Here is a 13155-nt window from a genome sequence, read left to right as displayed (position 1 = left end):
TTTTCAATTTAGTAAATTTAAATCAACGAAGCCTTCTTAAAAACTCCATGATCCAATGACTAGGGGGAGAAATAAAATAAACGCTTGATTTATTTATTTATTTATTTTTTTAATGTTTGTCTATGTCTCCAGAATTACATACGTCTATGTACTCTCCAAAATTACGTAATATCATAAATATCTTATGATGTACAGTAGATTTGAGCTCAGATATTCTATAATTTATTTTTTAATATTAAAAACATTTATTTGTTTGAAAATATTGCCTCGCAGAATAAGCCGTAGTAAGCAGTTGTATACTTTTTAACCCGAGGTAGAGCAGGTCAAAAGCTAAAGATTGTTTTACATTTATATTAAAAACTCCGTCCATTAAAAAAAAATATATGTCGCACTTTTAAAGTACTCGAAGATTCTGAACAAATTAAAACACATTGTATATTGTGAAATAATGCTAGAAATAACGGTACCGTAGAACCTCTTCTATCTGACTTTCCGCCTCACTAAATTAAAAATTACTTGATGAGATTGCTTATCTCTTTAATCGATTTTTTTAAAATAATTATTGTGATTCTCCCTAATTGTCATTAACGCTAATCGTGTGCGATTCTTATATTATGGCGTGTGACTCAAAGAACGCGTAGGAAAGTCAGGCAAAGCATGATGGGCATAGCCTCATAAAACTGTTTCGTTTTCACTGTAAACTTTGCCTCCTAAATCTTTATGGATGGTGTTTTCTACACTAGGGAACGCTGCAAGCTCCATACCGCCTATACTTCCGGGTTACTGTTTCCGGTGTATTTTCACAACGTGATCATTGTGTTTTGGGATTCTTGCAAACGTGGTATTTGATTACTTATAACTTGTGTTTACAATGCTAACAATAATTGTGTTTACAATGCTAAAGGTGCTAACACTAACGTAAGATGGCGCACAGCTTGCAACAAGAACAAACAGTAATAAACAAATGGAAAGAGGCCAAATCAGGACTGCCAAAAAAGCGAGTTATTCAAAATCTAGCAACCATGTCACTTTTTTTAACAATATATCTATAAATAACTCAAACAAATTTTCATTTCAAACTCACCAGAATTACTTAATAACATTAATATCTTATGAAATGCGGCAGATTTGAGCTCAGAAATTATCTAATTTACTTCTTTTATTGAAAACAAAATTATCCGTTTGAAAATAGCGCCTCGCAGAATAAGCTGTAGTAAACAGTTGCAAACTTTCTAACCGGAACTGCAGCAGGTATAGAGCTCGAGATTGTTATTGTTTACATTTATATTGAAAACACCATCCATAGCCGGAAAAATAGTTCAACCGGTTTTATTACATTATGAGTTTCTGTCTGAGGAAAAAGTGTTGATCCCTCATGCAGGTGGGGAAAACGATTTTTTTTTTCTTCCTGATAGTGAACGAAAGTGAGACAAATATAAACGTTTTGGCTTTAAGATTGGTTAGCTGTTAATTTTGCAACGTCCTAAAATGACAAAAATTACGCATTATCATTCCGATTTTTATGGATGGGTGATCGTGTAAAGCTAAGGGTGGTGGCGCTAGTGGTAAAATTGCTCTTTCGAGACTTCCGGGTTACTGCGTCCGATATATTTTTACGCCGCTGATTGAAAAAACGCGCCATCATATTATTGCATCATATCTTTTGCAGTATTTCACATGTACCGAGTTCTTTCTTTCAGCCTTTAAACTTCAGCATTATCATATTAATATTATAATCATTAGAATATTTTCTAATTAGGCTAACTTAAAAAGATATTTTTGGCGACATTTTATTCAAATGTAGCCAAATAAGGGATAAAATACGAAACATGGCAAACCTTAAGAATTATTCACAATGAGATATTAACTTTCCAAAATTTTTTTTGGCCTTACGACCTCTGAGAATCAATACATTTCTGAAAGCTCTTATGAATGGTACAATTATGTTTAGATTTGAACCCAAATTACAATAACAAAACTGCATAGAAAATTAGGCTTGTTCACACATCGCCTCGTAGTCATAACATAAGCGGAGGGATACACCGGAAATTTTCTAAATTTCTTCCGGTTTAAGGACGCTTGTTATTGTTTACATTAGTCTCTATATACTTTATACTATTATAAATCTCTTCAGTATTGTGATTCGCAATATATGAATCGCTCGCATTAAAACGCGCTATAATAAGATTTATTCTATAATTGAATGCGTGTCGTGATGTGAGATTCTTAAATCGCTTGAATATGAATCGCTATGTATACTTGAACACGTGATGTGCTATTCTTTAATTGCGTAAAAATAAATCATGTTGGGATGTGGGAATTGTTAGTACAAAATTATTATTATTATTTTTTAAAGAAAGATTTTATTTTAAAAGAAAACGACTTTATTTTTGGGTAAGATGTGTTCATCATTCAAATGCAAATTATTTTTGTTTTCGAATAATACTATTTTAAAATTAAAATCGTCTGCTGTCCTATTTTATACATCTTACATAAAAATGTTGTAGCTTTCACTAAAATACACAAAGAATTTTTTTTTTTTAAACTCATCGTAAGTCATTTCCTAATTAAAACCAGAATGAGACAGGAGAAGAAAAAAATGGCAGAATATTATTATGCTGTGTCGGGAATTCTCTAACGACGCCGTTTCTCCGACAGAAGACAATTAACATAAAAATACAATGAGAGAGGAAACTAACCGAAAACTTTCTCTTCTTATTCTTTTAAAAACCGTAAATACGCGAGCAAAAGTTTTTTTGCAATGACGTTAAAAAGACGCCGTAAAGATCTTCAGTCAGGCGTTTGAAAGGCCAATTATAACTAAGCATTTATTAACTTTTTCTCTTGAAATTGCTGCATCAGAATTTCAAAAAGGCATGTAACTATAAGGAAAATGCCATAGCACTATCATTTTTTAGCAAATCGTTAAGTAGGGAAATAGATTGGGTGCGAAAAGTGCCTAAAGCTGGAATTAGTCCTCTTTTTTTTTTATATTCTGAGCAATTTTTTGATGTTTTAATGCTTATTGTTCGAATTATTTAACGGCTTTTATTTCAAATGATGCAGCCTGGTACAAAAGAAAAAAGTAACGACCATGAAGTAATGATTCTGAAAATCTCCGAAGGATTTTGGCAATTATTTTAAAGTAGCCGTTTCGGATTTTTTGATGAGGGCAGTTCTTGAAGAAATTGTTGAATATTCGTTATTTTAAATGAGGCCTTTTACTTTTTCCTATTTGTTTTAACTTTGATTTTAATGCGTAAAAATTTGAAGTTATTGCCTGATATTTCTGTGTCTTTTGTACGGATTTAGGGGCTTTTGGGATATCTTAGATGAAATTATAGTTGGGGTTTTTAATTTTATTTCTTCGCAGTTTTTGAGTTTGGGGAAATGTTGGTTTTGTAACATCGGAATTTATTGCTTCACAATTTTTATGTTTGTTTTTACGTTCGTTTTGTGGATTGTAACAGTGGTAAATACTTGGAATTAAATGGTATTGAATCAAAAGTTATCGGTTTCGTAATGGCAGATTTTAGAATGTTTGGCGAATGCAATAATGCTTATGTGGTTAAATTACTAATTTGTGGCCCTGAAGCTGATTCGAAACTCTTTTGAGAATAAAAATGATTTCTAAAAAATTAGATTTTTATGTTTGAAAAATCCAAATAAAGTGACCATTTAAATACCACATATATTTTTTAAACTCAAATACTTATTTTTAATGAAAGCTACTCATTAAGCTGAATTAGTATCTCAATAGACGGTTTTCTTGAGGTGTTGATGGCAAATTTTTTTTATCCTCTTTCCTAAGGAATTGATTGAAAAAAGACAACGGTCCCCAAACACTGTTCCGTGGAACCCTAGGGTTCCGTGGGAAAGAAAAAGAGGTTCCGTGAGTTATTAGTTTTTATAACAAGTGATGAGTTTTAAAACCTCTGATCATATTTAAATGCAACCTATAATTTGTAATTTAACTGGCGCTTATAAAATATTGCATTATTTCCTATCGCACTTTTCGCATGAAAATAAAATGATTCTTTAATAAAGAAATGTGTTTCCCTAATAACAATTTTCAACCACAGTTTTCAGCTCTAAGTAAACCATATTTTATTCATTAATATGTTAACACAAAAAACATATTCATAACTAGACTAGATATAGAACAAGGACTGCAAATTTAACTGTCGGAAATAAGATCCAATTTAAGATTATTACTGTTAAAACTTTTGCTATCAGCTGGTGCTATCAGGCACCGTAGGCAAATGGTTAAAACGATGAAAAATCTTATTCCTCGAATTAAATATTTTAAAAATAGTTTTTTTATAGGTTATAACCTTCACAACTACTACTTACGTTTTTAATAGGGCTAAAGAGAATAGAAGGGCTAGTTCACTCCGCTCTTAGAGCTGAAACTACAATTTCCCTCCTCATGAAGTCACTGTGTCCACAGATCTCTGAGATCGCAAGCAAAGATATTATGATAACTTTGCATCTTTCTCTTTGTAAAAATAAGTTAGACTTTTTCTGGTTATTAGATTTCAAACTTTACGTAATTAACACATTATTTCCGTTCATAAACATAGTTCAAAAAAACTTTCTTGGCCATTATATTAAAAAAAATACCATTTTAAACTTATAAAAATGTTTTACTAGTTGGCGAAAATGACACTATAAATACTTTATTTTAAAAAGTTCAGTTTTAACTTTAATTATTAAGAAAAATGAAAGCATATATCGACACTTTTTTTTATCTACATATTCTTTTATAACAATAAGTTGAGTTAAATTTAGAATCCCTGATTTTAAAATATGCCGTTAATAGCAATTTGTTCATACTTAATCATTAGGAAACATCAACCTTAAACGCTAATTGCTGAAACAAAATAATAATTTAGGTTCATAATGACATTAGAAATTTTACAATTGTTTATAGATATTTAAATTTACGATGATATAATTTATAGATATTTAAATTTACGAGAATATAATTTTTTAAAAAAATCATAAATATTTAGAATGCCTACATTAAAAATATGTTATGAAATTAGGAGAATTCCAACTATATACTATATATTTTATTTATACTTTTTATTTACATTTTAATTTTCTTTGACTTTTTCCATTTTTTAAATTTTTTCACCTGCCTTTCTTTTTGAAGTAACGAGGCGGTTTCTATTTAGATAATGAATTTTTATAAAAGTTCTTAACGACAGAATAAACGTATTGCTGTTTTATATTAACTGTGTCATTTCGAAATCCATTCTTTACATAGTTGTTCATTTACTTTAGGGAACACTCGGAAAATTATATTTTTTCCTTTTGTTTTTCTATCAAAATTTTTTCAAGTTACAATCGCGCAAACTGGCATTTCGATAATAGTTTTAAATTCACTGCAAAAACTGAGGACAGTCATTATTGAAAATAACAAATGTCTTAGAATATCTCGCAAAAAGAAATGCTCCAATATTAGTTAGAGCTAGTAAGGCCGAACGCTGCGCTCTTGAAGTATAAGTGCAAGCTTTGAGCCAAAGTGACGTCACTAGAGAAAATCGGAGGATTGGCGCGGCGAGAGCTACTTCAAAGTAGTGAACCAGCAAAGTAGCTTCTATTCTCTTTAGCCCTGCGTTTTTAAGAAATTTTTTATCTCCATTTGTAAATTTTCCTGCCAAATCAAGTTAATGAGTTAATACAAGCTTCTAAAGATTTAATATTTTATAACGATTAAAGATTTAGTGTAAAATATATTAACCTTAAAAAAATTCGCTAATCAGTTTCTTATTCGCATACCAAAAAAATCGAGAGCAGTGAAAATATTCTGTATTATTTTTATTTGCACTGGAATTTATCATGTTTATTTTCACCAGTCAGTTGCATTTTGTGTGGTATCAAATTTTATAGGCAGTTACTACACCACTTATTTATTGTATTGTTTAATTAATTTATGATTTGATCAAATTAGGAATTTCATTCGACAAAATAGAAATTTTCCTCCTCCCAAAAATACAAGTTCGTGGTGCCCCTACTGGTAAAAACTAATTTGAATGATGCTGAACATTTATATTACGAACTTATGCCAAACTAAAGATGTTTACTATAAATCTAAAAGCAGATAAATGCTGTATCTATTATTAGATTTTCAAAAAATAAATATTATGTTTGTTTAAACTGATGAAAACTGATTTGGATGATGTAAAACATTTGTTTTTACGTATGTTATGCAAAACTAAAAATGTTTACAGACACATGCTGTCTATTTTTAGATTTTTAAAAATTAAATTTTAATATTGATTAAATTAGTGAAAACCAATTTGGATGACACTAAACATTTCGTTTAATGTAAGGTATGCAAAAATAAAGATGTTTATCATAAAAACAGTCAACTGCTGTCTGTTTCTAGATTTTAAAAAATTATTATTTATTTTTTTAGTGTTCAAACGGATGAAAACCAATTTCGGCTGGTAATGAACATTTCGTATAATGTAAACTATGCAAAATATAAGATATTTATCATGAATATAAAGCAGACAAATAATGTTGTATTAAAAAATAAATATTTTCTTATTGTTTAAATTGGTAAAAACCATTTTGGATGATGCTGAACGTATCGTTAAAACTGAAGATATTTATTATAAATATAAAAATATCCTTTTTTTATTTTTAAAAATTATATTTTAAAAATCACACAGCGGAAAAGATTTTTGAAAAAATAATAATTCCTATGCGAAGTTCTGTAACGAAAACGGCTTTGAGAAAACGGTTTCTGTAGACGGAACTCCGATTTTCGATTTTAACTACCACCGTTCATTATGCCGAACAGCATTATTGGAATAAAGAACTAAAATTTAGTTTCGTCTTAGAAATTCTTTGATAACAAAAGTCGTTATCCTGAAATCGTTAAAGTTCTGTTACACCACCTTTACTACTAGCCATTTGGAAATTTTGCGATTGGTTCTGTATGAAGCATTTGGTTCTTGTTCTTCTCTTTGAAGTGTTCTCCTTCAGAACTTTGACATTTCCGCCAAAGATATAAAAGAATTTTATGTTGAAACTCATAATACGTGAGAATAAAGTGGAAAACTTTAAAATTTGAGAGTTGTGATAAGATGTATGAGGAAGGCAATAAAGATAATTATGATAACATGATATATACCTCTGTTTATACCCTAGAAATATTTTTTTTTGTGTTTGATTAATTGAATTTGAGAAAGTATTTTTTTAAAAAAAATTTCTGTAGCATTGTTATTATGCAATTGAAGAAAATGGAACATTGGAAAAATATTTTTGTTGATGCAGGTGTGAAAACTACTGGGTTAGAAAGAAATAGTTATGTGTCCTAATAGTTACACTCTCTTTACACTGACATTAATTTAGAGTTTATATATTTAGTTTTTAATATTATAAAGAAATACTATTGCAATAGTCACATCTTAATATATGACTTGTTGTATAACTAATTCCTGTGCAAATTCCCATTACGAAACTGCTTTTGCAACTGCAGTAGATAGTGCTCAGATTTTCGAATTTAAATACCGTCGCTCATTATGTTAAATATAGTTTTTGGAATAGGAGACACCTACTTAGTTTCGTCTTTGAAATTCCTTGATAACGGAAGTCGTAAAGCTGAAATTGTTAAAACGATCTTTCACACCACCTACTAGACGAATTTCCAATGGTCTACTATAGCCATTTAGAAATGCTGAGATTGGTGCTGGACGAAGCTTTTAGTCGAAACTTTTCTTCGGAACTTAGATATTCTCGTGAAAAACATGAATGAATTTCATGTCGGAACTCATGATACGTGAGAATAAATTGGAAAATTTTGGGATAAATTGTGTGAATAAGATAATCAAGATAATTATAATAACTTGATATATCAATGAGTTATTAGCTTACTCTCCATGTAATTAGTAAAATTAAAACGTCGAAACAAAATTTTTATTGATAAGTTTAAAAGAATTATACAGGGTAAAAAAAGAATTGAAGCATCAAAAGATAAGTTTTGAATGAAACAAAGAATGGGATAAATTGTATGAATAAGATAATCAAGATATTTATAATAACTTGATATATCAATGAGTTATTATCTTACTCTCCATGTAATTAGTAAAATTAAAGCGTCGAAACAAAATTTTTATTGATAAGTTTAAAAGAATTATACAGGGTAAAAAAAGATAAATTTTGAATGAAACAAAGAATGGGATAAATTGTATGAATAAGATAATCAAGATAATTATAATAACTTGATATATCAATGAGTTATTAGCTTACTCTCCATGTAATTAGTAAAATTAAAACGTCGAAACAAAATTTTTATTGATAAGTTTAAAAGAGTTATACAGGGTAAAAAAAGAATTGAAGCATCAAAAGATAAATTTTGAATGAAACAAAGAATGGGATAAATTGTATGAATAAGATAATCAAGATAATTATAATAACTTGATATATCAATGAGTTATTAGCTTACTCTCCATGTAATTAGTAAAATTAAAACGTCGAAACAAAATTTTTATTGATAAGTTTAAAAGAGTTATACAGGGTAAAAAAAGAATTGAAGCATCAAAAGATAAATTTTGAATGAAACAAAGAAACTGATGCATGTTATGTCAATACTAGGCGTATAATGTCGATTCATGAAAGAGCTCTTGAAAATGGAGAGTCAAGTGGCTTCTTTATTTTTGAAGTTTCAAATGGAAATATAGATCTTGTGATGGATCGATTGTAACACCTTTTTAAGACTAAACATTTAAAGAAAAAGGATTTTGGTCGTTTAATGAATTTTGAGGATTTATTCCCGTAATAAATGTTGGTCTTGTGATACATCATTTGAACAGAGTTAAAAACTTAAATATTTTTTTCTTTCTGTCCAATGATTTTTTAGGAAGTAACGGTTTATCCCAATACAAATTTGAGTCTCGAGATACATTGTAGGAAATGTCTTATCGCGGGTAAACATTTAAAAGAAAAAGGAATTTGTTCGCCTAATAAATTTTAAGGAAGGGACGATTAATTCCGATTTTAAATGTGGTTCTTGTGGTATATTACTATAAAAAAGTTCACTAACCTTAAAATATATTTTTTTTAGGAAAGGGTTTCTGTTGTCCTATGATTTATAAATTGGTAATGATTTGATTTTATAACCGTAAACAGCCGAACCAATTTTGGGTTTACGACTACTAATGTTTAACTCCGTAGTCTTGTAATTGTGAACCCAATCCAAAAGACAAGGGAACTCCTGGATCAAGTATTGGGAGTAAAATTTGCCTCCGTTGAGAGATTTTTGAGGGAACTAACCCACATTTGCGTTACATGGAGAGGAAGACCACGAGAACCTCCCACGGTTTGTATGATGACAAAGGTACTCTAATCCATGATCCGTCTATCACTGAGGATATTTCACGTCAGCACTGTAGTCGCTGTAATCCGGATGCGGATTTGTATCGACCAGCCATCGCTGGGATTCGAACCCTGTTGACCTCATTGGAAGGCGAACGTTCTATCTCCTGAGCCATCGTGACTCATAATATTGCCTGATAGATATATTCGGGTCTATCTCTTAAATAATACCTTGTGTAGATTGTTACTGAGAACTTAAAGTCGTTCGCTGTTTTAGACATAATTTCAAAAAATATGAGACCCCGAGATATGAAAAAATCAGTGTTATAACAAATTATTATTGAATATAAAAGTTAAGGTATTAAGATATGTTTTGTGCTACGTTTAAATAAAGCTAGGCAACATAAATAAAGCACAAATATATGAATACTTAAGTTTCAGTTATGTAAACAACGTTCTTGTAATTACTTTTGTAATATTTTTTATTTAAAGCTGATTCTTTTGTCTGAACTTAAGTAAAATATAGATTAAGAGTGGTTTGCCAGGATGTAATTATATATTTTCCCCTTCAAGTTAACCTCTTCCTGAGATGAAGTTAATTTTTGTGTTCCACTGTTAGGATTTTACCTAATTAAGTGCAAGATTTGATTTTAAATAGGCGTTTCGTGTCGTCATAATTTTGGTAATAATCATTCCGAATCATCTATAATTCGTCTCTTACATATAAAAGACAAGCTTTCTTATGTTCCTTTTTTAAATTTATTTTCAAAACTAATGTGCAACATGCATTTATCTACTGAATTATCAATAATCTACAATTTCGCAAGCTGCTTTTTTCGGTTGTCGCACAAGAAATAAAAACCAGGCAATAATAAATGTAACTGTATAAACTTTTTTTGTATTTCCTTAAAAATATAACTTGAAATCATATTTCAAGACAAACATGAGATGTTTGGCTCAATATAATTTGCAAGTTAATATAATCTGATAGATTTAAAATCTAATACGTTTGATGATTGTATTGATTGAGAAAAAATTGTAAACAAAATCTAAATTCGAGCTAACTAAAACATTCTTGTGATTTATGTTTTATCTTCTATTGTTAAAGAGAACAAAGTTATGTCTCTTCCTTCCAGTGTTAAGTGGATATCACTTTTACCTCATTTCCTCAAAACCTCTGCAGGGGACACTCGTTAACACCCCCGCAGTTCCCTGTCCCTACTGCATCCAAATGGGGAGAAAATCTTCATTTCTCGACTGAGTCATGGGGTATTTCTTTACACCCTCCAAGGTAATCATTTTTATGATTGCAATAATCACGCCAATCATCCCTTCCCACATCATAATCCTTCTTCGATATCTTACTGTTTGATTGAAAGGGCGCAATTCGAATAATAATGCACTGTCTTTAATCACTTTTATGTCTAAGAAGGATAAGAAATGTTTTTTGAAATGATAGATAAGGTAACTTTTTTAGCCATCCATTTTTAATATAACTTAAACTTTTTTTGTGAAAAAAAAATAATTATAATTTTATTGTCGGATAGTTTTTTTTTTTTTTTTTTTTTTTTTTACAGTGAAAAAAATTGATCATCAAAATGTTCCTTAGTATTGCGTGTAAGTTTCAGAAATTCCAACTAGATGGCAGCACACTACAAACAAGCATCGATTTGCCCTGAAATTTGCCTTGAAATTTTTCATCTCGAAAACACTTTAGAACAAACGCGGTTAAACACTCTTCTGAACTATCCGAAAAATGTGGCTTATTATTATATTGTCCAAAATCTTTAAATCGGAAATGAATGGGAAAAAATAAGAATCCAATATAGTATTTACAAAAATAATTTGTCATTTGAAAAAGTGCTGTCATAAAGTCATTCGAAATTCGCTTACTTTATGTTTAAGAAGGATAAGAAAGAGTGGTTGAGATGATAGATAAGGTAATTTTTTTAGCCATGCATTTTTAATATAACTTGTACTTCTTTTGTGATAAAAAAATAGACTATCACTTTGATGTCCAGTTTTTTCTTCTCTTTTTTTACGGTGAAAAAAAAATCAAATAGATCATCGAACTGTTCTTTTGTATTGAGTATAGATATTTACAAATTTCCGATATTCCAACTAGGTGGCAGCACATTTCAAACAAACATCGATTGCCATGAAATCCTAAACTTTTAATCTCGAAACCACTTTAGAACAAACGCGGTTAAACACTCTTTAAACTATCTGGCTTATATAGCATATATATTGAATAAAACCTTTTAATCGAAAAGAAATTAAATAAAATTATTCTGTAAAATAAAAAGCCAAGATCGTATTTACAAAAATAATTTGTCGTTTGAAAAAATGCTGTCATAAATAAACATTCGAAATTCGCTTATTAAAATACAAAAACAAATATTTAAAATTCATTAAGTAAACAGTGCATTTTTCTATCATTTCTTCCTTTTATGTCTAGAAGGTTAATTTTTAATGGATTTCATAAAGCTCACTATAGATAAATTTTATTTTTAAGTTGGTTTTTCCTAAAGTAAATTACGATCTTTTAAAAAAATCCCTTTTCTTACTTAGTTAACTTTTAAATACTTTATCATTCAACATCATTAAATATTAAAATTTAATATTTTCCTGAATTGAAACAATTACTTTCCTCAAAAACTAATCATTTTAGTATCTTCCGTTAAAGCATTTTCTTTCATCATCAAATAAATTTTTTAATTCTATTAATTTTAGTTGGTTTTTTTCTCCTTTAAAGAATGTCTTTTTTTATCTTCTTTTCCTAAAGTTTAATTAATGGTTATTTTTTTTATAAGTCAAGATTATTTAATAATTAAATTTATTTAATATGTATAGTTTTTATAAAAAGTATGTATTTTAGGTACGTTTTTATATGGTGTATGATTCGATTAATCTTTTTTATTTTATTTTAGGATCTTCCTGGAGCTAGACGAATATTTCATGATTTTGTTCAAATGAAACCTGTATCTGAATCAGTTCTTCCAAACATAATTAAAAGTAAACAACTTTAATTTATAATTTAATTGTCTAACATTGTGTAAATGTGCAAATAATCTGAATTCTTTATTTAAACGAGATATTTTCTTTATTGAACTAATACCCCTTTTTTGTTTAATGTTTATTTTCATTTCTATGCCATGATACTGACAAACCAAATGAAATTAAATTTAAAAAAAAAAGACAATTTTTTAATTTAATGTTTCATACTTTAATATTAAATACATTTAAGAATATTGTCATAAAAATACTCACTGAAATTTATATAAATAAAAAAAATACACCTCGTTTTGGATTGATTGCAATATAAAGGGTGTTTATAAATGGTCGCCTTTAATATATATTTTTAGATTATGTGCGGAAAATTTCTATACATTATCGTGAAAAAAGAGGAGAAAATAAAAACATTATCGCAATCCAATGAACCCATCACGGAGGCAGGCGCAACTGAAATTATCATGATCCGTTTGATTGCCGATGGAAATAGAGAAGAGTTTAAAAGTGATTATCAAAAACAATTCCAATCAAACTGGTTTCGATGTTACTTTATGTCCCATCTTCATGACTACTGATTCAAATGATTTCGATTTCGTTTTTTCCTCGCTTAATGATTGAGTATCCTTCATTGTGCTTACCTTTTTTACTCATTTGTGACAAATGTTCTAAAAATGCATGTAAAGTGCGGTTATTACAGAACACTCGTTGCAGGGAATAATCTCCGTGAGTAAGTTCTCAGAACAAACGTTTTAGTTTTTTTTTGTGTGCATATTTTTGACAAATATTCTAAAAATACATTTCAAGTGCGGT

At 29.1% G+C, this 13155-nt stretch overlaps 1 protein-coding gene across 5 annotated transcripts in view; it reads left to right on the top strand.

Annotated features, from left to right (window-relative positions):
- The window catches only part of LOC107453563 (uncharacterized), a 29719-nt gene that overhangs the window by 12196 nt on the left and 4368 nt on the right, over positions 1 to 13155 (top strand). For all 5 annotated transcript variants that reach the window (XR_015429342.1, XR_015429343.1, XM_016070431.4 and 2 more), the window contains exon 4: positions 12264 to 12348. Coding sequence is in view for 3 of the 5 variants with exons in the window: in XM_016070431.4 (XP_015925917.2) it covers positions 12264 to 12348 (85 nt within the window). In the remaining 2 variants the exon portion in view is untranslated. The remainder of the gene's footprint in view (positions 1 to 12263; positions 12349 to 13155) is intronic.

This window comes from Parasteatoda tepidariorum, chromosome 9 (assembly GCF_982258835.1).
Source record: "Parasteatoda tepidariorum strain Cologne lab strain chromosome 9, Ptep-v5.0, whole genome shotgun sequence".
NCBI classification, from domain to species: Eukaryota; Metazoa; Arthropoda; class Arachnida; order Araneae; family Theridiidae; genus Parasteatoda; species Parasteatoda tepidariorum.
Note: the sequence above shows the minus strand (reverse complement) of the source record. Positions and strands in the feature narration are given on the sequence as shown.